The sequence below is a fragment of the Lynx canadensis genome, chromosome A1 (assembly GCF_007474595.2).
Source record: "Lynx canadensis isolate LIC74 chromosome A1, mLynCan4.pri.v2, whole genome shotgun sequence".
NCBI lineage: Eukaryota > Metazoa > Chordata > Mammalia > Carnivora > Felidae > Lynx > Lynx canadensis.
Window position 1 is genome coordinate 164,149,809 of NC_044303.2, and position 23,144 is coordinate 164,172,952.

General features: G+C 33.8%; 1 protein-coding gene across 12 annotated transcripts in view; it reads left to right on the plus strand.

The window, feature by feature from the left end:
• The window catches only part of PPIP5K2 (diphosphoinositol pentakisphosphate kinase 2), a 72,967-nt gene that overhangs the window by 45,503 nt on the left and 4,320 nt on the right, over nucleotides 1–23,144 (plus strand). For 3 of the 12 annotated variants that reach the window (XM_030325890.2, XM_030325901.1, XM_030325910.1), the window contains exons 24-30: nucleotides 3,334–3,501; nucleotides 5,852–6,025; nucleotides 7,313–7,385; nucleotides 9,096–9,215; nucleotides 10,095–10,157; nucleotides 13,586–13,726; nucleotides 17,450–17,575. In XM_030325890.2, the coding sequence (XP_030181750.1) occupies nucleotides 3,334–3,501; nucleotides 5,852–6,025; nucleotides 7,313–7,385; nucleotides 9,096–9,215; nucleotides 10,095–10,157; nucleotides 13,586–13,726; nucleotides 17,450–17,575 (865 nt within the window). Of the gene's footprint in view, nucleotides 1–646; nucleotides 728–3,333; nucleotides 3,502–5,851; nucleotides 6,026–7,312; nucleotides 7,386–9,095; nucleotides 9,216–10,094; nucleotides 10,158–13,585; nucleotides 13,727–17,449; nucleotides 17,576–23,144 lie in introns of all 12 variants that reach the window. The other 9 variants (XM_030325927.2, XM_030325936.1, XM_030325945.1 and 6 more) reach the window with 6 other exon arrangements.

The following is a 23,144-nucleotide window of genomic DNA, read 5'->3' on the forward strand; positions in this document are numbered from 1 at the left end:
CGAAATCAGAAGTTGAAGACTTAACCAACTGAGCCACCCAGGCACCCTGGGAGGACAACATTTCTGAGTATACTAGAATTTTATGTTTTATTTCGATTTTTTTGTATTTTTTTCAAAATTTTTTTGATGTTATTCATTTTTGAGAGAGAGACCGTGACAGAGACAGAAACAGAGCTCGAGCTGGGTAGGGGCAGAGAGAGAGGGAGACACAGAATCCAAGCAGGCTCCAGGCTCTGAGCTGTTAACACAGAACCCAATGTGGGGCTCGAACTCACAAGCCAGGAGATCATGATCTGAGCCCAAGTCTGACACTTAACCGACTGAGCCACCCCGGGGCCCCTAAACTTTTTGTATTTTTAAGGCCATTATTTACAATGCTTAACTATAGTTTTGGTTTGGGTTTTGGTTGTATTACTTGAGCACTGTTGCAGGGAGTATGGCCTGTCGCAAAAGATGAGTGCGCAAATAAAGTGCAGTTAAGCAAAGGTCCTCATACTGGATGGAATGAGGCCCCAGGGCCCCCAACTCCAGAATGAAGCTTTTTGTTAGGATAATTGTGCATAAAGTCATCTAAGCAAGTATTAATTAATCTAATGGTTTAGCTTTTCAAGGTTGAATTTCGAGTTAATTGTTGCTATAACACTAGGAAGGGTCAGGTGTGAAGGAGGATCCGGCTCTGGACAATGTTAATGGCTCTAGGCTTAGGAGTCTAGCCAGCCTAGTTCAGGTATGTAAACATTTACTAAGGCCTTGCACCTTCTCCAGCCTTTCCCTTTTGAAGTCTTTTCCTTTGATGTTTCTCTCCTGCATCTCCCACAGAGCACTATTGCATGGTAAACATTGTGCTAATAAGCACTTGGCACAAATTACTGTATTTTAATTCTTAGAGTAATCTTACAAAGTTAAATATATATTAAATTTAAAACTTTTTACTAAACTATAACTCATATTGATAAATCCAAAGTGTATAGCTTAATGATGTATTGCAAAATGAACACAATTATAAAACAGCCAACCAGGTAATAGATAGAATATCATCATTCCAGAAGATCCAGTTGTGCCCCTCCCTGTCATAGCCTCCCTGTCTTCTCCCCAAAGATACCTATCAAGACAGTTAGCACCATGTTTTAATTATGCCTGTTTTTGAACTTGTTATAAATGAAATCACAAAATACATGCTTTTTTGGGGGTGTGGGGTGGGTTTTCTTTCATTATGTTAATGAGTTTCATCCATTCTGTTGTTTCTGTTGACATATAGGATTACATGGCAACAATAAATAGAAGTAAATATAGTGCAATGTGTTCATCTATTCCACTTTGATCATTTGTTTCCAGTTCAAGCTATGAAGATGAGTGCTTTCATGAACATTCTTGTACAAGTCTTTTGGTGAATATATGTACACATTTCTTTTGGATATACATCAAGGAGTAAACTTGCTAGGTCATAGGGTGTGCATATGTTCAGCTTGAGATAATACAGTCAAATAGTTTTCTAAAGATACTGCCATCTTTGTCAGCTCCTGGTATGATATAGATACAGATACAGATACAGATACAGATACAGATATAGATAAATAGATTTTTTTTTAATGTAGCCATTTTGAGGGATATGTAGTGATTTCTTGTCATGGTTTAAATTTACATTATCCTCATGACCAGTAACGATTGGCACCTTTTCATATGTTTATTGGCCATTTGGATATGCTTTTATGAAGTACTACTAGCTTGGACCAGTATGGTGTTGAATAGAAGTGTTGATACTAAACACTTAGACATTCTCAAGCTAAAGCAAAAAGTAATGTTGCAAAGAGATCTTTTTGGGATTTTAATTGAGATTACATAAATTCTCCAGATCAATTTTGAGGGCAATAACACAGTATTTGAGGGCAATAACAAGGACTTGGTATATCTCTGAATTTATTTAGCTATTTTTATATCTTTTTGATACAATTAAGGGATTTTTTTCATGTGTTGTATCTTTGTCAGATTAGTTCCTAGTTCTTTGTATTTTTATGCTATCATAAGTGGTTTATTCAAATTCTCCTTTGTTTGTTATTGTCAAATTGAATTTTAACTCATTTTTATATGAAGATTTTATAACTAGCAGCCTCACTGCATGCTGTTATTCATTCTAGTAGTTTATCCATAGAGTCATTTGGATTTCCTATGTATATGATCATATCTATTAATTGTGACAAATGTCCAATACAGTGTTGAGTAGATTTAGTAATGGTAGACACACTAATATTTCAGTGATTTATTAACTGATGATGTGTCAAGATCTTTTTTTTTTAATGTTTATTTATTTTGAGAGAGAGAGAGAGAGAGAGAGAGAGTATGAGCAAGCACGAGCAGGGGAGGGGCAGAGAAAGAGGGAGACACAGAATCCAAAGCAGGCTCCAGGCTCTGAGCTGTAAGCACAACCCCATGCAGGGCTCGAACTCATAAGCCGTTAGATCATGCATGACCTGAGCTAAAGTCAGATGCTTAACCACCTGAGCCACCCAGGCTCAGTTGTCAAGATTTTAGATATCCCTTGTGTCAAGATTTTAGATATCCCTTAACCAATGAAAGAAGTTCCTCTTCATTTCCTATACTCCTTAGTTTGATGAGGGGTTTTAGGTACTTCTGCTTGACTTCTTTTTGCTAATCTTATGTTTGTGAGATTCTTTGATATAATTATATTTACTTTTAGTCTGTTCATTGTTACTGCTTTACAATACGTGTTTTAGTGTTATGACTATGCCCCAATTTACTTTTTCTATTATAGATATATATTTGGTATAAATTTTTTTAATTTGTTTATCTTTTACCTGGGACTTTATCTTATTCATCTGTGTCCTGGCACACCCTAAATATTTAGTAGGTCATCACATGATTATTTATGTATGCATTCATCACATGTGTTGGGAATATTTGGAACAGAATTTAAATATTCTGAAATTTATAAATTAAAATGCTGTTTTAGTTTGTGCTCATGCTGATGCCATTCCTATATAATAAAATTGATGTCTGTTATTACTGTCATTTGTTATTATTTCTTATTTATTTTGGCATTTGATAAAAAGTGCTTTGTTTTAGATGGCTTTATATTGTCATTTAGCTGTTTAATTTCTCTGTGGAGTATATGTTTTTATTAAAGTTGGGTACTCTGTCATCTGTCTCATGATACCTAGTATAGTACTAGGCTGTTGTAAAAATTCAATTAATATGGATTGATTTGAATAAACAAACTTGTATATGTACTTCAACTGACTTCACCAACTGGTGGTTGAATTTGTTCATCAGAAGAGAATTTATCTGAATTTTATATGTTGTATTCTTTGCCTACAGAATGAAGGCAGGAGATCTTTTAAAATTGATAATGATGAGGAACCACATACTTCTAAAAAAGATGAGGTTGATCGTGCTGTGATACTGTTCAAACCAATGGTATCAGAGCCAATTCATATACACAGGAAGTCTCCACTTCCAAGATCTAGGAAGATGGCTACAAATGAAGTAAGTATATGTGTCAGAGCATGTTTTCATTAAATAAACTAACTATATTTTAATAAACCAGAAAAGAAAATACAGCTTTAATTATGGAACTTGGGACCCTGACAGATTTTTTATTTTTATCTTTGCCTATTTTTCTAATAAATATTTTAAAAATATAGAGGCCATTAAAAAAGAGATTAGTTTTAAGAATCTGGAGCTCTATGTATAGTTTTTGTAACCAAGTTGAACAGATATGGTAAAATAAGACCTTTCCAAGAGCTGATCTATTTTTTTTTTTTTTTGTCCTGTCACTTTAGGTTATTCTAATAAAGAACTTTTTTAAGAGTTTGATGTAATGAGCAGAGAATAATTTTTGTCTGAAAGGAGAGAGGTATTGCCAGAAATGCTTCAACAACAACTGATTCCAGTGACACTGTTATAAAGATATGAACTTCTAAAATGTCAGCCTGATTGCAAAAACCAGTATAGGAATTTGAAAATTTGAAGAGATAGTTGAAAGTTTACCTTTGTCTACAATTAAATAAAGCTAGTTCTTATGTTCTCTAATAGAATAACACTTAAATAACTACTAAAAGAAGACTTAAGAGGAAAGTTGAATAGTTGAATTGTAGCTAGTTAAGTAAATACTTAACACCTGTATATATTTTTATATTTTAAATACCTTAATTTTGGGTTATCTGTGTTCTCAGTAGCATGATTCTCCCCAGCACTGATTGAGATTAGTGCTTACAAATGTTGTCTAAATGCTAAAGTAAAAGCATAGAGCAAGATTGTAAGATAGAAACAACCATAAACTTTTAATTAGAAAAATATTTTTTGTTGATAATTAAACATGCCAAGACTTAAGAGTTAGGTATAACATTTATTTAGCAGTTGTTGAGTCAGAATATAAATAACAAAAAAGAATTATGCTCATTTCTATAGCCTCAAATTATACAAACATAAGTGCTTTAGGATTCTCAAATTTCAAATATATCTGTGACCCAGTTGGGCAAGTATGAATAGGAAAAACATCCATCAGTAAAATAGATTGTTATAATTTTATAATAAAAATTGTGTACTAGTTAGGATTTCTATGATATTCTAAGTTAATTATAAAAGAGGATGACTAACAACTGTAGAATTTGGGATTATGTTCTACTATACTTAATTTAAAAATGAGAAACCTGGGGTTATGTTCAGGTATCTTTAATTAAAAAAAATTGGGAAATGACATATTAATATAACCTAAACTACCATTTGTGTGAGGGCAGTGATTTTGATGTCGTTGAATAAGAGCAATCTGCAAATTAATCAGATTGTTCAAAATTTCACCATTAAACCTTCTCCTGCACTCCAAAAACGTTACAATACTGATACAGCCAAATGTGTTGGGAGTCCATTTTGCAACACATTTATGTTTATAAAATCTTCAACAAAATTACTGCCCTTTGTTAATTCTTAAGACGCAGAACACATTTATAAACCTTTTTCTCATACTTAAATAGTTGCTTTCAAGAGATTATTTCTATGCCATGCTAAACTTTTACTTCCATAAGGTAAATAATTCAAGTAAAACCTTGAAGACTTTTTCCAGCGTCCACCATCTCCATGGATATCAGAAGTTTGTACTTCCAAAAGACACACAGAGAGAAAGACTATTCTCTTCATTTTGTGCAAGTAGATTTTACTCTGTCCTCACTGTCTGAAACCTGAACATGCAAACATGTAAATGAGAATGTTTGCTGCATGTTTTGCCTATTGAACTCTATGAATAATCTTTGGAGGGGGTAAACAAGTAAATAACTTGAAAGTGGAAACAAGTGCAGTTTGAATCCATCTTACCTCTTTTTTTTTTTTTTTTTTTTTTTTTTTTTTAATATGGCTGGCAGACAGGTTTTCTTTTCTACCTTACATACATTGAAATCTCTTTAACCCTTTGCACAATTCTTTAGTGCTTTGGGTTAAAAGGTTAGTATAGCACAAAACGTCTTGAATATCTAAAATTAAACAATACTTTCATATTTTATAAGTTGCTAAGACAGAAAATTGTTAAATCTTTCCAGTTTTAAGAGACAAGGAACAACTATTAAGCAGTATAGATATTTTGTATATTTAAGATAATAAGGTAATTCTTACAGTTGTTGTCACATGCAATTAGATTTGTAAGCCATTCCTGTCAGTTTCTCAAATATTTGAATTATTTGGCTCCCAAATTACTGTTTAATAGTTTCTTAAAAATTGTTAAACAAATGCAAACAAACTGTATTTTTTTTTCTTTCTGATCATTTGGCTCTGTTGTATCTAACTTTGCATGCTCTGTTTTTTTTTTTTTTTTTTTTTTTTTTTTTTGCCCCTTTCTCACTTCCAGGAAGAGAGCCCCCTGAGTGTGTCTAGCCCAGAGGGTACTGGTACCTGGCTGCATTATACCAGTGGTGTGGGTACTGGGCGTCGAAGACGCAGATCAGGGGAACAAATCACTTCTTCCCCTGTCTCCCCCAAATCATTGGCTTTCACATCCAGTATTTTTGGCTCATGGCAACAGGTTTTTAAACTTTACTTCATTAAAATTTTCTACCTGCATTCAGAGCAACAAATAGCTGTCTTTGAGGACATCTAATCCCTTATATTTAACATCAGAGTAAATCCTTCTGTATTTTAATTTTTAATTTTCAAATGCTTGTGATATCTGACAATATTTGAGGGAAAGAAACCACTTACCTTGCATGTGTTTAGGATTTTTACTGGGAGGGTTTTAAATATCCAGGACTAACAAGTTAATAAGTTTTATACTCCTGGAACTTTTAGTGTTAATAAAAAAATTTTTTTAAAGGAGAGAAATCGTTTTTTTGGCATAGTTGTCCTTTAAAACATTTAGAAACAAAATTACATAATTTGATGGTAAGAAAATCCAGTAACCATTTCCCCCATGATTGAAATATTAGACTCCATTTGGAATTTGCTGAGAGTTTGAACATTTTTTAAAATCCAAGATTTACATGGTCCTGTGTTAATTAGCAGGGCTCATGTAATACTGATTGTTCTCTCCCTCACTATTGCATTATCTGGAAGTATCTAATTTAAGGGATATATACAGCGTGGGGTTTAGTTGTGTAATATTTTAATGCTCTCTTTATGAGAGGGTATAATGTATAGGTGCCCATTAATAATGTGGGCCAAAGTTAAATGATTTCAGAAGGACTTTCTGTGATGACATCTGGAAATTTAAAATACTAGGGTTTGGGGGTTTGTTTTGTTTTATAGTGGAAGGTTTTACACTTCCATGCTGTTACACCTGACTTTTTTGAGAATTTCAGCAATTTCCTTTTGGAAGTATAATGCATTTGATTATAGGAAAAGGGATTATGGTATCCATTAAGGCTGTGAATATTTAAAGGTTACTCTGATAAAGCCCGTGCATGGATCAGTAATTGTATGGTGACCTCAACAGTCTCTGTCTGTCTTTTCTTTTGTTTGTGATTGTTTTTCCCCCCTTCAAATACAGGAGCTGTTTAAAAGTGGGCATTTGGCTTCTTTTAAGAGAGTGTGAAATTTTATCAATCTATTAATTGTTTCTTTTCATCTGTCTTGTTTCATACATGATATTTCATTCTGAATGCCTGCTTTGCACCACTTCATTGCAAGGACTTCATATGAAATGGACTCCCTTCAGAAGGGGATCTTGCATGATCTTTCATGTTTTATGTATTTCTACTAATATTTATCATACAGCTTATTAACCTTTGTCTGTCTGGAACAGGCTGCAAATGAAGTATGGACTTTTAAATTGATTTTACTGTTTTACCTCATTTATTTTGCTTTCCTTGTGCAGGTTGTATCTGAAAATGCTAATTATCTGCGAACACCAAGAACTCTTGTGGAACAGAAGCAGAACCCTACTGTAGGTATGTGGTCTAAAGGAAATTGAATTCCAGACCTTCAACTCCCTATTTTGCACACATGTAAAACTAACTCTTCAGTGACGAAAGCATGACCAAATGCTATGCTTTATTTTTATTTAACATACACTAATTCAAAAATGTTGAGTTGTACAACTCAAAGTATACAATAAAGTTTTGATAAAATGAACAAGAAATAGCATTTAATTTTGATGTATAATTTTTTTTAAATGTCCATAATGTAAACTGCTTAGTCCAATTGCCAATGCTAGTTTTTAGTCTTGTATTCTATAAGTTAAAATCCCAAAATGCTTTAATTTAGGAAGGAACTTCATTTTTCCCACTTGATAAAATTGTGAATACGCTATTGCATACAAAACAGAACCTTCTACTTTTCTGATTAAAAAAAAAAAATTTAGGGGGGCGCCTGGGTGGCTCAGTGGATTAAGCATCCAACTCTTGATCTCAGCTCAGGTCTTGATCTCAGGGTCATGAGTTCAAGCCCCACGTTGGGCTCTGTGCTATTGTGAAGCCTACTTTAAAAAATTGTTGTTGTTGTTGTTGTTGTTTTTTTTAAGTTACTTAGTAAAGAGTGTTTTAAACCCTTTCTTGGTGTATTAATTTTCCTTTTGACTATTTCCTAAGAGAAACCAAAGCAAAACTAATGCACATAGTTATTACTCTTTCTTGACCTATAGAACATAATTGGTTCTTTGCAAATAATGTTGCAAAGCAACATCGAGAAAGATCTTGCTAAACTTACAGGTTTTAAGCTCATTGTTGGTAAACTATATGAGGTAATGGCATAGTATTTTCTGTAAGTAGTTGTCTAAATAGGTTTAATAAAAGCATAAATAAGTAATTTTCAACTATATATGTACTTTGCTCTGTATACTAAGTATATGAACTGCTTGTTGATGCCTACTTACTTGAAGATCTTTAGTTAATTACGTATAGCTTGTGTTGGTAACTTAATATTCCCACATGATCTTCCTTTATGTATCAAAATGTATTTGATAGAAATTTATTTAATCTTCACCTAGTGGTAAAAGTTTTACTTGGGTGTGAAGACTTTGACTACAAACTAAGCATCAGTTGTATTGGCTGTGTTTTATTTGCTGATAATGTGTTTCATAGGGTCTTATTAATTAAGATCTTAAGTCATTCAAGTATTAGAAGTGTAAGATGATTTAGGCCTGGATGACCTACAAGAAGTTGTTCTTACCTGGTCTTCTCACAAATTAGTAAGCTTTGTTTTATTTCATAACATATGTTGATGATTCTTAACTCAAGGGTATCAGAAAAAATTCTTCATTTACAGACATACATTCAAAAATGCTGATCTATTGTGACTAGATCTGTGTGAAGAGAGATTTCTTTATATGACCTGTTAATGCAAATTGACAGAATCCCTTATCAACCTAAATTAACTTCTATAGTAGTGTTTTTAATAGTTTTAAAATGTATATGTCTAATTGTGTAGGCATATTATTTTCCTCAAAGACAACATTTTATACAGTGTTAAGTACCCTCATTTGTACATATGATAAATGGTGGTGGTGATTATATTAAACTTGACATTACAAGCGAATTGTGAGCCTGTTCAAGGCACTGCCAGATAAGTGTGGTAAGAGCCATGTTATTGCATGCTGCATGAATTCCCAATGTGAATGGAAGAACACCCGTTGTGTATGTATTTTCTCTAACTCCCATCAGGGTCTCACTGTGCGGGCCTGTTTAGCACCTCGGTGCTCGGGGGTTCTTCAAGCGCACCTAACCTACAGGATTATGCTCGTACTCATCGTAAAAAGCTGACTTCTTCTGGCTGCATAGATGGTATGTGCACACATGCACACACAGATTCATATCCACACCCATGCACACACCCATGAGCATATAGTACTTCTCAAAGACAAGCCTAAGCCCACTGACTAACTCAAATGGAATCCTAGCACCCTTTGCCTAAATGACAACCAGTGCTCTCTTATCCATAGCTTGGATTCATGTTTCATCAAAGAGTTAATTGTAGTTAGACATACAGTACTTATTCAATAAACAGTTTGTTCAAATGTGAAGTTTAGAGCTGCATTACATGTATTGGGTCTTTTAGATAGTTGATAAGCCGTGTTATAAAGAATAAATCTTTCTTTGATCTTTTGAACTTTTGTTTATCGTTATCCCTTATTTTACTTACTGATATTAATAAAAATGAAATAAAGTGAATGGAATGTAGATAAGTAGAAGAAAATATACTTCTATACTTGGCAATATTTTTATAAAAACAAACATATGATGAGAATATTTTAGAATCCCTAGTTGGATAGCCTCTCACTGTTGTTAATGTACCTTAAGTTTTAATATTTGGACTATCCTTGGAGGCTTCTGGAAGCTTGTCCCTTCTATTAATAGGAGTATTTATTACCCTCTGATTTATTTAAAACTTCTTTTCATATATCCACAAATTTACTTAAGTCAGTAAAACATGGACTTAACAGAATTGCTGGCTCATCCTGCTTTTCTTTCTTTTGTGTATTTCATTAAACACTTTGCCTCTGTCCTCAAGCCATTTTACTTTTAACCAGTACCCTCTCTCATTCCCTTCTGCATGTCACCTAATTCTAACCTCCTTATATATTTGTTTTTTCCCTCTTTTTTTAAGTGTCCTTCTTTTGGTAGCTATTACGAATTTCAGGTACCTGTTTTTCTCTTTCTCAGACGCCACACGCGGTTCTGCTGTTAAAAGGTTTTCTATCTCATTTGCTCGACACCCAACCAATGGTACGTTTTGCTTTTATTTTAAAAGATACTCCCCTGCTTCATCCTTTTTTATTTTTCTTTTATTTCAAACTGTGGGGTATACAGTATCATTCATTTCTCCATTCTTAATTTCAGTTGGCATGTAATTCCAACTTACTATTAATCCAAAATATTGATACTGTCTCGCTCCCTTTTTCAGCTGTAATTTACACAATCATTTAACATCACTCATCTCAAATTTTTAAATGACCACAATGATGATGAGTTTTAATACTAAATTAGCACCTAAAAATCCCTTCTAATTTCTCAAGTGATCAGTCTACACAAATTTTAAAAATACAACAATTAGTATTGTTTTCTTTTTAAGTCTTAATTATTTTAATGTTTTTTTTTCTTCCTGAATTCTTTTCTGATCACATAGTTATTTTATTGAGCTACTTGATAAAAAATACTGAGCCACGCTTGTCAAACAGCCAGAGGATGTCTTTGAAAAGTTCTTGGGAACTAGGAGATGCAGATTTCACTGTGTAACATTTATCAGTGGCTCTTTGTCCAACCTGGTCTGGAGACCTCTGAAAATTTTATCCAGTATTTACTTTATCCTCATGTGGCCATATGGTTTGCTATTGTCAAGCAACCAATTCTTTTTGGTACCACTGCTTTTCGTTAAAATTTGGAGAACTTCTGATAGGAAGAACACTAAGCTAAAAATCTAGAAAGCTCATTCAGTTAAATTCAATTTCTGAGGCTGAACAGTAAAGTGTTTTTGTGGCCATTGTTTATAAACTGAATTGTTGCATTATTACAGCTTTCTTACACAGAGCTTGTTCTTCTGGGTCAAGAGGGAATATTTACTGACCACTTGTAAATAATTGACGATAGAAGAATTTAAAAGAAAACATACCCGTTTTTGCTTTTATTCGGAATGAAGGTACTTTTATCCCCTGGAATTTTTTTTTTTCCTTTTAACTGCAAATACACCTTTCAAAAATTCAAGTCAAGTCTTTCAAAAACTTAGATGAAACTGAAGGATTAAACACAAGTTTATAGCCATTCTCCCCCTTCTGGATCCTATAGAAGTGCACTAAATACTTCTGGAGGTGGAGTAAGAAGATCTCATCCTCAACAAGAAAATTTACCCTTAAAGCTTATGTGCTTTTCCTCCTTTGTAGCTCTTTAAATGCTACTTTCTGAAGAAAAAGATCCTTATTTGATACAGCTGCAGCTTCTAAAGAACTTCTTAGAAGAAAAACCAAAGTCACAAGAAAAACAAGTCACAAAATTCTAAGAAGAGACATTGCAGGTTTAAGACTGACTATAGTTTTTGTGCAGAATGCTTATGTATTTACAGCCAGTATGGAAAGTTTTACATAGGAGAAATCTGTGTTTACTGAAGCTTTAAAAAAAAAAAAAAAAAAAGTTAAATTTAACAGAAAATAGAGTAACTTTATATTCCTTTGGCTAAAGCTTTTTTAAAATTGTGGATTTTCCACACATGTGACTTAATGCGTTTAAAATGCATTTCTTTCAATTCTAGAAATGTTTCTTTGGGGTTTTCAAGATTTTTTTTCTTTTTTATACTGTGTTGTCTTATCTGTCCTATGAATTGTCATTTGACTCTTTCACTTTTTATTTCCCCCTAACTTTCATGTTATTTCCATCTTAATACATATCATGGACTTACCCCCTCCCTTCATCTTTAGTTCAAGGAACATGGTGAAACAAGTATCTTCTGACAGTGCTTTACCTTATTTTCTGGGCCTCTGTGCAGAACACCTACACCTCTATAGGTGCTGGTCCGTTTCCTCTGTGGAATGTCTAGGCTCCAGTGGTATGTTTTTATAGCTTCTAAACATGACAGCAGGGTGGCTTTTTAAATTGCTGCGCTAACCCTTTCATTGTGCATTAAATACAAAGTTTACTAAAGATAAATGGGGAGAAAATGCAGTCCTGAGGAACCTGATTATATTATTATTTGCCTGTTATAAAATCTAACAGGCAAATGCAAGGAAATAGCTGTTACAGAATACTTAGCAACATTCTGATGAAAGGATAAAAAACATAACATTGCTAAGTTCAGTGTAATGCAAAGAAAGGGTTTGCGCTTATTTGCATGAGTCTTATACTTTAAAAAAATGTATTACTTGTGCAAGCCCAATTCTTTTAGTGCTTTATTTAGGTGCTTTAGCTGCTGTTATGGTATAGTTTCTGTTTTGTTTTGTTCTTTAAGCATATGTAACATTCCGTCATGCTTTGGTTTGCACCTGAAAATCAAACATACCAATTTTGTAAATCCTTTGGTTATTTTCATAGAAAGATTAGATTCCCTTTTAACCAGTTTCTCTATTCCAGCCAAGAATTAGTCAGTTCTTGGGTCACTGTTTCCTCCTGAAATTAAGTAAATATCAGTCAGTGTTAAAATGAGCACATGCCTATTGAAGCAGAAAATTTTGTAGTCTGTTTGAGTTTAATTAATTTTTACTTTTTATTTAATGTTAGCCTTTATATAAAATCTTAATCTAAGTATTAAAAGTATTTCCTTTGGAGGGAAATTAGTTTGAATGTTAGAAAGAAGAGGTGCAGGAAGACTTACTACTTTAATTGTTTATGAGAGCAATTTTAAAAGCCATTCAGTTGAATAAAATTTAAATCAACAGGCAATTTTTATAAAAAGCAAATAACCTATATCTTGTTTTTTAAAAAAGTGTATATTGTAAGCAGTTTTGTTTCACTGATGGTATTAATATATATGTGCATGATTTGTTTCATGAAATTTTTCTATTTCTGTGCCATTGTTGAATGCAAACATGTCTGTATTTTGTATTGCTTTTTACTTGGCCTAACGGTACTCAGCTAGCAATTTCCAACAATAGAATATTTGAGTTATTTCAATAAAGGTAGGTAAAATGTGTTTTGGAATTTGATTTTCAGCATAAATGAATGAGTGTGGTTTTCAGGTCACACTGGAGAGTATTGTTGGCCTTGGTATTACTAGAAAAGTTACTTAAAATCACTCCTCAAGTAATTACAATGTAATCATTTTTCAACAAGAAGTTAATTTTAACATCCTAGCATCAGAGACACATCATGGCATCAACTTACTCACCTGTCAAATAGACCTGATTTTTATAAAGTACAAACTTAAACAATGTAATTTTTCTGTCCCCCCCCCCAGTTTTTTTTTCTTTAAATATCATTCTTAGATTTTACTAAAGTGTAGAATGAAATTGTGTGCATGCGGTACTATGTGAATACATTTAAAATGAAATCTTTGTCACATCTTGTTCCAGTCCCATATTGCATAGCATCTGGTGTCATGACTTCAGAGATCTCATGTGATTGCATGTGATAGGTTGGAAAGACCTAACCTGTACAGTTCTAAGCAATGGTCTTCTTCCTTCTTAATTATTTTTTAAATATCCAAATTTTTTTTCATTTCTTTTTTTCAGGCTTTGAATTGTATTCCATGGTGCCATCTATTTGTCCTCTAGAAACTCTTCACAATGCCCTGTCTTTAAAGCAGGTGGATGAATTTCTTGCTTCCATTGCTTCTCCATCAAGTGAAGTTCCACGGAAGACCCCTGAAATTTGTAGGAAAATAATTGTTGTTGTTGTTGTTGTTGTTGTTGTTGTTATTAGTTTCATTATTTTGTGGCAGTGATATTATCAGACTATAAGAAGAATTATTACAACAAAGTCAAGTAGTGATAGTGAATAAAATTTTAGGAGAGAAGGGGGTATAAAGGAACATTATTTGAAATTCTTTGGTGTTATTGATGTGGAATGCACCACTTTTCTTTATAACTCCCAAAAAACTTTCCTCCCAAAAAAGGAAAAAAAAAAAAAATCTAAGACCCAGCAATAGAAGTCAACAATATAGACTGATGGCCTTTTTTTCATTTTCTTATTGTGTGTGATTTTACAATAAACTTTTTAAAAACTACAAAATACCATTTGTCATTAACCCACACATGCACAAATACCATTCCATGCCTCACCACCTCTGGTACATATTCACAATGATTCAGAAGGAGCTCTTGACTAAAGAGAGCAAATTAGGACAACAGGTTTTCAAATTATGTTTTTCAGAAAATATTCTGCAAAAGTTAATGCATGTGTGTGAAGAAAAGGGATTCGTGACTCAGTAAATTTTGGAAACTGTGTATTATATCCCGCCTCCCTTTGGAGAGACAGTTACATTAATGTAGGAAAACTGTATACTTAGATTTTCCAAAACTTATTTTTTGCGAAGACACATTTTTGGTGACACATTTAGACACCATGTAGCACTATTCTGAGGGACATCATTCTGGGAAACCTTTAGGGCTACCTTTTTTGGGTATGAGAAGTCAGCTGACTACTATGATCCTCAGCTCTAGAGGATCCTTCAGCCTGTGGGAATTTCCAGTTTAGGAAGCATCCAGTTTGGGAGAGCATGCTCTGCTTAGTTAAGAATCTTGCTAGGGCTAGTCCTATTTTTTGTAAAGTCACAAACATTGAGTGTATACCTTTCTTCTTTTTGTAAGGAGCATACTATAAATGTGTTTCTCTGAAGAATGAAACCAGAGGTCTTGGAATGAAAGCCACTTTCGTGTATTGCTGTTCTCTTCCCTTTTCTGGCTTTCACATTGTATTATTCTAGAGCGTTCTCGTCACATTGTATTCTGTCTAAATGGCACCCCTTGCATTTCTGCAGTATAGTGGGCTTCCCTTTTCTTCCACGTCTAGTAGTAGAGGTCAGGTTTCAATCATTGATGGCAATGGAGAGATACTTGGGTTTATGTTCTAAAATATTTCACTTTAGGAATGGTTTTAGGAAGTAGGATTTAATTTCAAAGTTTTCCTGTGAATGTGTCTGACTCTGAGAATTGATAATACTCCAAATGAAATAACTTCTTTAAGCTGTGTGAGGTCAAAGTTAGGAAAATGAAGTATGTTTATCTTCTTTTCCCTTTTAGCTGATAGAATGGAAAATGCTTTTCCTCAGAATGCAGTGGAGAACCTGAATTAATTCTCATTTACCATTTACCCCTTTATATTTGATGTTTCACAGCTTCACTGGGGCAAGGATTTATAATCTTAAAATAAAGATGAAAGAAAAGTTCTAATTAGTAACAAAGAACTTGGGATAGATATCAATGTTATTTAGAATTTAGAAGATTTTCAGTGAGTGACTTACAGGTAACAGCAGTAATGACATCTGTTTTGGAAAGAGAATTGTGGTAGAACATTTACAGAAAGAAAATCTCTGAAGGTATATTCTGTGGTGCTGTTTTATTATGATGGCTTTATTTCTGTGGTTAGTGAATTCAATTAATCAGAGTATATTATTGAGGTGTATTAATGAAGGATATTAAATTCCTTTTCCAGTTCAGATTAGCTCTTCTCTATATCATGGATATAAGTTGTACCCCATATTCTCTAGTTCTCTTAAAATTTCATGCCATTACTTACTAAGGAAACTAGATAAGAACGTAAATACAGTTAATGCAATTCATAGAGTTGAATAAACCTTAAAATCAAGCTAGTTCATTGGTCTTCAGACTGTATTCCCAAGAGCTTTTGGAAATTCCATTAGGAAGATGATGCTGAATGGTTAGGCCTTATGTCGTGCATGGCTGCTTCAACTAGAGTATATGTTTTCATCTATTTTATTTAAGATTTCATTTGAGAAAAAATTATTCTTTAAAGAAAAAAAACTTAGACACCATTGAGGAAATCAAGTGGTTAGTGGTCAAGCAATACTAAAAAACCCATGTCTTCTGAGTGTATGGTTTTTTAGTTCTTCTTGAGTAGTAAAGAAAATAGGTGCCAGCTATAATAGAAGCCTCTGAATCCTCTGTTTTATACTGTAGCTGCAGAATTAAGTGAGGTTTGATGGGGGGTGGGAGGGAGGGGAAAGTGGGTAATGGGCATTGAGGAGGGCACCTGTTGGGATGAGCACTGGGTGTGGTGTGGAAACCAATTTAACAATAAATTTCATATTAAAAAAAGAAAAGAAAATAGGTGCCAGCTGTAATAGAAGCCTCTGAATCCTCTATTTTATACTGTAACTGCAGAATTAATATTTAGTAATCACAGTATATTTATATTATTTTATACTTAATTCCCTGAATTGTCAAGGAATTAGCATTATATGTAGACTATATTGATTTTGTGCTATTTATAATGAAGCCGATATTGTTAATCCTCTGTCATTCAGAAAGGCTTTTTCCTCACTTCAAACAAAATTAAATCAATTTTGTGGCAACTAGAAGTTAGCTTACAATGGAACACTAACAGTATCAGATGGGGGGAAAGGTGTGGAAATACTAACTGGATAAGTTAGAGATGGAAGTTAACGAGACAGGATCAAACATGTAAGCAGGAAAGAGCTTAGTAGTGGTGTAGTGCTTTACATGATGCTTTCGGGATTTTTGTCATCACTTGTATGTTATATCGTTAGTGACTACTTGGAGCTTCTGCCAATGGGATTTATATTCATTCAGTGTAGATACGGGTCAGCCACATGAAACACATTTGCTGTGACTGGCTCACGTATATGTTTTTCAGAGACATGCTGTTTATTGCTATCAGGTCCTCCAAAAATTGCAAAAGCAGGCGAGTTGGTGTTTTGTTAACTCCTCCCCTCCCTTCAGTTAAGAACCTGGAAGCTCATGCCAGAAGCTGTCCTTCCCCAGAGGACTTCATACTTCAGAATTACCGTACTTTTCCTTTTCATGCCTCTCAACCACTCCACCTTGATTAGAAAGAGAAAAAAAATCTTTAAAATTCCTTGCATTAAGATAAATCTCACTAGGTAATATAGGGAGACAGTCTGATTTATTACTTATAAATATAATAGATTAATAGACCATAGTGTTTATAAAGTAACTGTCCCTGAATCTCTACTTCATATTTTTAAGAGAAAAACAATTTGGGAGTTTTTTTTGTTTGTTTGTTTGTTTTTTTAACTAGGCAGTAAAATTATGCCATTAGCTCTCTGCCATCCCTTAAGAATCTGAGTTTCTATCAGGACAATAAAATTAAGTCCATTGCTCTATTCTTGGCATGCCATTAGTAAATACTGTTAAATGCTTATTATTTGCAATATAAACAGAACATCTATCGGGCTAAGAGCATGAGAGAACTTTTTATAGGAAAGATGATGTAGCCGAATTTACTTTGCAAACCTTGCATTGTCTATTTTCTCCTGTAATGTATAGTCCTAAGTCCACTAAATATGTCATTAGAAATTTCTAAATGTAAGGACTTGGTAGGAAATTACTGAACTGCCGTATCTGTTTTGTTTTGTTTTGTTTTTTTCTTTTCAGCCTCTTCAGCTTCACGTTCCAGTCCAGTAATGAGAAGAAAAATATCTTTAAATACGTATACACCTGCAAAAATCCTCCCAACACCACCAGCTACCTTAAAGAATACGAAAGCAAGCAGCAAGCCAGGTTAGCAGTGTGTGAATTTGTGGATTCTGTAGCACAATTAGAGAAGTAGTAATAGCTTGCCTTTTGAGTTTAAAATCTGTTTTTAAAAAGGATCATTATACTTCCTAGAGTTAAAAACTGTTATTGTAGTCTGTTGATGTATTTGTATTTTTTCCTCTGTTGTCTCCCCTGCCACTGTATCTGTTAATAAAATATATTTCATACTCATACTGTTCTCCAAACTAACTTATGAACTGTCTCCTATTGCTTTTCTTTTGAGTCTAGGCTTTATTTTAGTCATTTTATATGAAAGATTTTTTTTTTAATTTTTTAAAACATTTATTTATTAGTATTGAGAGACAGAGACAGAGCATGAACATGGGAGGGACAGAGAGAGGGGGAGACACAGAATCCAAAGCAGGCTCCAGGCTCCAAGCTGTCAGCATAGAGCCTGACGCAGGGCTCAAACTCATGAACCATGAGATCATGACCTGGGCTGAAGTTGGACGCTTAACCAACTGAGCCACCCACACGCCCCCTATTTTTGTCTCTTTCTTTACAATGTTTTAATTTTCCATGCGCAGTCTAATGACATGAGTACCAAATTCAACTATCTTTTGTCAGCTTTTTTCTATTTTTTTTAAAGATTTTATTTTTTAACTAATCCCTGCACCCAGCGTGGGCCTTGAGCTTACAACCCCAGCATCAAGAGTTGCATGCTCTACTGACTCAGCCAGCCAGACACCCCAACTTTTTTTTTTTTGTTCTTATTTTTTGGCATATTTGACTGTGTGGTTGATCCTTGCTGAAATCCTCTCTTACTCTGACTTCCACGGTGTACTCTGCCTTGCTGTTATTTCCCTTTACCCGATTCTTCTAGTCTTATCTGACAGTTGTTCTTCTTCCTGCTTTGCTATGCCAGACAGGGTCATCCAACTGTTCACTTTTTCTTACCCTATACCTTTTTTTTCTTGAGAGACTTCTATATAGCTCCAAGGTTTGACTGTATCCTCACTGGAAATTTCTTCATTCTTTTCCTCATTTTAGTGCTCTCACAAATTCTTTTGGTTAATAGTTTAGGCTTGGGAGTCAGAGGGACCTAGATTAAAATCTCAACACTACTACTTATTAGCTTTATGACTTTGGGTAAGTTACTAACCTCTCCGATCCTCAGTTTCATAGTCCTAAAATCGGGGTAATAGTACTCTTTTAAAGGTTGTCAGAAATGAATGCAATAACCTATGTAAAGTAATTGACATACATAGTAAACACTCACTAAATGTTAGTTGCTGTTGTTACACTGTTGCCAAACTGTTCACTTCCTCCCAAATAAATCCTTGTGATACTCAGGTCATTTTTCTTCTAAAATGTTCTCCTTTTACTTCCTACTCCCAACCCAGCCCCCTCCACTGGTGATGTATTTATATGATTACCAAAACAAGAACTCTTACAACACTCTGTACCACTGACTTGATCATTTATCCCTGATTATAGTTCTGTCAGGTTATCCGGCCTTATACATTAAAGGCAATATCTTAAATATAAAGTTTGCACCTTCTAAATAATCAATATATGCAGGTACAGACAACTGAAAAAGTATCTTAAATATAAATTACAGTGTATTCCATATACAACTCAAAGCTAACATTTGTGTAGTTTCTTATGCTACAAAACACTTTTTTTGTTCATACATTTCTAAACATGGCCTTCAGAGATCAATACCATTCTTATGCCATTACGGATGAAAAAATTGCAGAGGTTGTGACTAATCCCTATTCACATAACAGTCGTAGGCCTAAGATTTGAATGCTCTTTGAATCATGGTCCATTGTTTTTCTCTACATATTAGACACATAATAAATGTATTATTTCATATGCCTTTTTAAATAATAAAGATGAAATGGTGTTATTTTGACTTTTTCAACATAACATAAGCCAATAAAAGCCAATCTTGCATTCCTGGAATGGACCCCACTTGGTCATGATGAATAATTTTTATATATGTTGCTGGATTCAGTTTGACCTTGCAGATTTTGACACCTGCATTTTTAAAAGATAATGATTCGTCTGTAGTTATTTTTTGTTTTTGTTGTTGTTTTTGTTTTCATGTTGGTTTTTGTTTTTGTGATGTCTTTTAAATGTTGGTATCAGGCTGATGATGCTGGCCTCAAAATGATTTGGAAGTATTTCTTCCACTTCTATTTTCTGAATGAAGTTTTTTATAAGAGAGGTATTTCTTACTTAAATTTTGATAGAATCAATTTTCTGTTACATTTTAGTGATGGCTTTGGTAACTTGGTTTTTCAAGGAATTTGTTCATTTTATCTAAGTTGTCAATTTTCTTGTTACTTCATTATCCTTTTTTAATTTATTTTAAATATTTTTTAATGTTTATTTTTATTTTTGAGAGAGAGAGAGAGAGCAGGGGAGGGGCAGAGAGAGAGGGAGACACAAAATCTGAAGCACGTTCCAGGCTTCAGGCTCTGGAACACAGAGCCCAAGGTGGGACTCGAACTTACGAACCATGAGATCATGACCTGAGCCGAAGTCAGGCACTTCACTGACTGAGCCACCTAGGCACCCCACTGCACTATCCTTTTAATGAATTTAGTAATAATTTCTGTTATTCATGATACTGATAGTTTGTGTTTTGATTTTTTTTTTTCATTCCCACTAGGGATTTATCCATTCTGTTGGTGTTTTCAAAGAACCAGATTTTAGCTGTTTGTTTTATAGGTCACTGATTTCTCTCTTTTAATATTTCCATCCTCCTACTTACTTTGGGTTGACCTTTATTCTCTTTCTAGTTTCTTAAATCACTTTTTATTAGACATTTCTTCTCCTGTTATATAAACATTTAAGGCTTTAAGTTTTCCTCTGAGTACTTCTTTAGCTACATCTCACAAAAGTTACATTTAATTCTCATTCTCATTCAGTTAAAAATACTTTATAATTTGTGATTTATTCCTTGAGTCATGGAGTATTTAGACACATATTGGTTACTTTCCAAATATTTGGGGGTTGGGGTTTGGATGTCTTGTTACCAATTCCTTCATACCGTTGCAGTTACAAAACATATACTGTTCAGTCTTAGTATTTTAAATGTGAGATATTTTATGGCTTAACATTTGGACTTGGTACATCTTAAATGAAGCAAGAGCACTAAAAAAGAATTTTTATTCCATAGTTCATTGATGTAATGTTCTATCAGTATCCATTAGGTCAGAATTGCTGATAATCTTTTTCATATCTTCTGTGTTTTTCCTATTTTTAGGGGTGGGGACATGTGGATGGGAGGAGAGGTTCTGAATGTGCTGTCAGTTGCTTAGAGAGCAATTTCCACTCACAGCTGTACGATTGTCTTTTTCTTCCTTTAATTCAATCAGTTTTTATCCTGTGCTTTGAAGCTTTGTGATTACATACATACATATTTGGTATGCCTTCCTAATGTATTGACTCACTTATCATCATGAAATTTCCCTCTGATTCCTAGTAATGCTTTGTCTTAAAGTTTATCTGATGTGAATTTTGCTGCCTCACATTTCTTATGCTTACTGTATGCATGGATTATTTTTCCAAACAACCTGTGGTCTTCATATGTAAGGGATTTTTTTTTTTTTTCTTTTGTAGGCAGTATATATTTGGCTTCTTTAAAAACCCATTCTAGGGACACCTGGGTTGCTCATTCAGTTAAGCATCCAACGTTGGCTTAGGTCATAATCTCTCAGTTCATGGGTTTGAGTCCCACATCAGGCTCTGTGCTGACAGCTCAGAGCCTGGAGCCTGCTTCGGATTCTGTCTCTCTCTCTCTCTCTCTCCCCCTCCCCCACATGTGCTCGCTCCCTCTCTCTCTCTCTCTCTCTCTCTCAAAGAATATAAATATTTTTAAAAAATTTAAAAACCCATTCTAACAATATCTGCCTTATAGTTGCAATGTTTCTGGTTCATTAACATTGTAATTATTGATATGGTTGGGTTAGATCTACTATGTTATTATATTTTTGGTTTATACATTCTGATTGTTATTCTTTTATTCTTTTCTGCCTTGTTTTGTATTCAGTATTTTTTAGAGTTTTATTTTAACTTATCTACTGACTTTGTACCTTTACCTTTTTGCATCATTCTTTAATTAGTGGCTATAAATACACCTCTCTAACTTTTCATGATCTACTTAGAGATAATTTTATACTACTCAGAGTAAAATGTAGGAACCTTGCAACTCTGTAGATTCATTTACCTTCCTCTCCAGACCCATCCTTGACACATAGTTATCCATGTATGTTACTTCCACATATATTATAAAGGCTACAATACAATGTTAGAATATTTGCTTTACACAGTCATGTATTTTAATGACACTTGGAAGAGAAAAAAGTATTTTATTTATCCACACATTAGCCATCAGTCTTCATTCCTTTTTCTAAATCTTTGTTTCCATCTGGTTTTATTTGCCTTCTGCCTGAATCTCTTTAGCATTTTTATACTGCAGATCTCTTACTGTATTTGAAAAAGTCTTGATTGACAATTTGAGGAAGAAAGTTTTTTCTTTCAGTGTTTTAAAGGTGTTGTGTCCTGTTTAGGGTTCCCATTGTTTCTGATGAGAAGTCTTTGGTAATTTGAATTGTCCCAATGTGTGCAGTGGGTTGAATTATTTTTTTCTGCCTGCTTTCAATATTTTTTCTTTATCTTTGATTCTCAGCAATTTGACTGTGGCAAGCATGCTTAGAATTTTTTTTTTTTTTTTTTTTTTTTTTTTTTTTTTTTTTTTTTTTTTTTTTTTATAATCTGGGTTGATGTTCACTTTTACCTATCATCTCCATTCTGCTGTTAAGCTATCTAGTGGGGTTTTTTTTCAGATATTTATTCCTTAGTTTTAGATACTCTTTTTTGATTCTTCAGAGATCTCCAAAATTTTATTTATCATAAGCATATTTTCCTTTGTTCTTGAGTAAGTTAAAGTACTTGTTTTAACATTCTTGTGTACTAATGTAGCTGACCTCAGAAATAGTCTCTACCAATTTATCCATTCCCAAGAAGAAAGATGTTTTCCTGGTTTTTTTCATACATTGAGTACTTTTGGATTGCATCCTAGACATTATGAATGAGATGTTGTATAAACTCCAGACTGTTATTTTTGTTACGCTTTTCCCAAGAGTATTGAGTTGTTTGGGTTTTTTTCAAGCAAAGAGTTAACCTTGGGCGAACTCATGTTGCAAAACTGTGTTCCTTGAAGCAGTCAGCAGCTCATCTTTCACATCTTTTCTTTTGGCCTTAGCTGCACTCTTGGAGCCTACCCTCCCCATGCCATAAATGTGATCATGTTTTATACAAAGAACTGGAGACTCTCTCCCTTTCTGGGATCTCCCACCTGATTTTCCAGCAGCTATAGTTGCTCCAGTACTTATCTTCTGGTTCTTCATGCTAGTAAGAATGAGTTTTATGTTTAGTTGTAGTCATTGCACATGGTTCAGACCAGATACTCTCCTTAGGCCTACAGCTTTCAAAAAAATGGGGGTGGGGGGGACTTAACATGAGTTTCCTTCCTCCAAGTGTTGATTTTTTTTTTCCAGTATACACCTGCTTTTGTTTA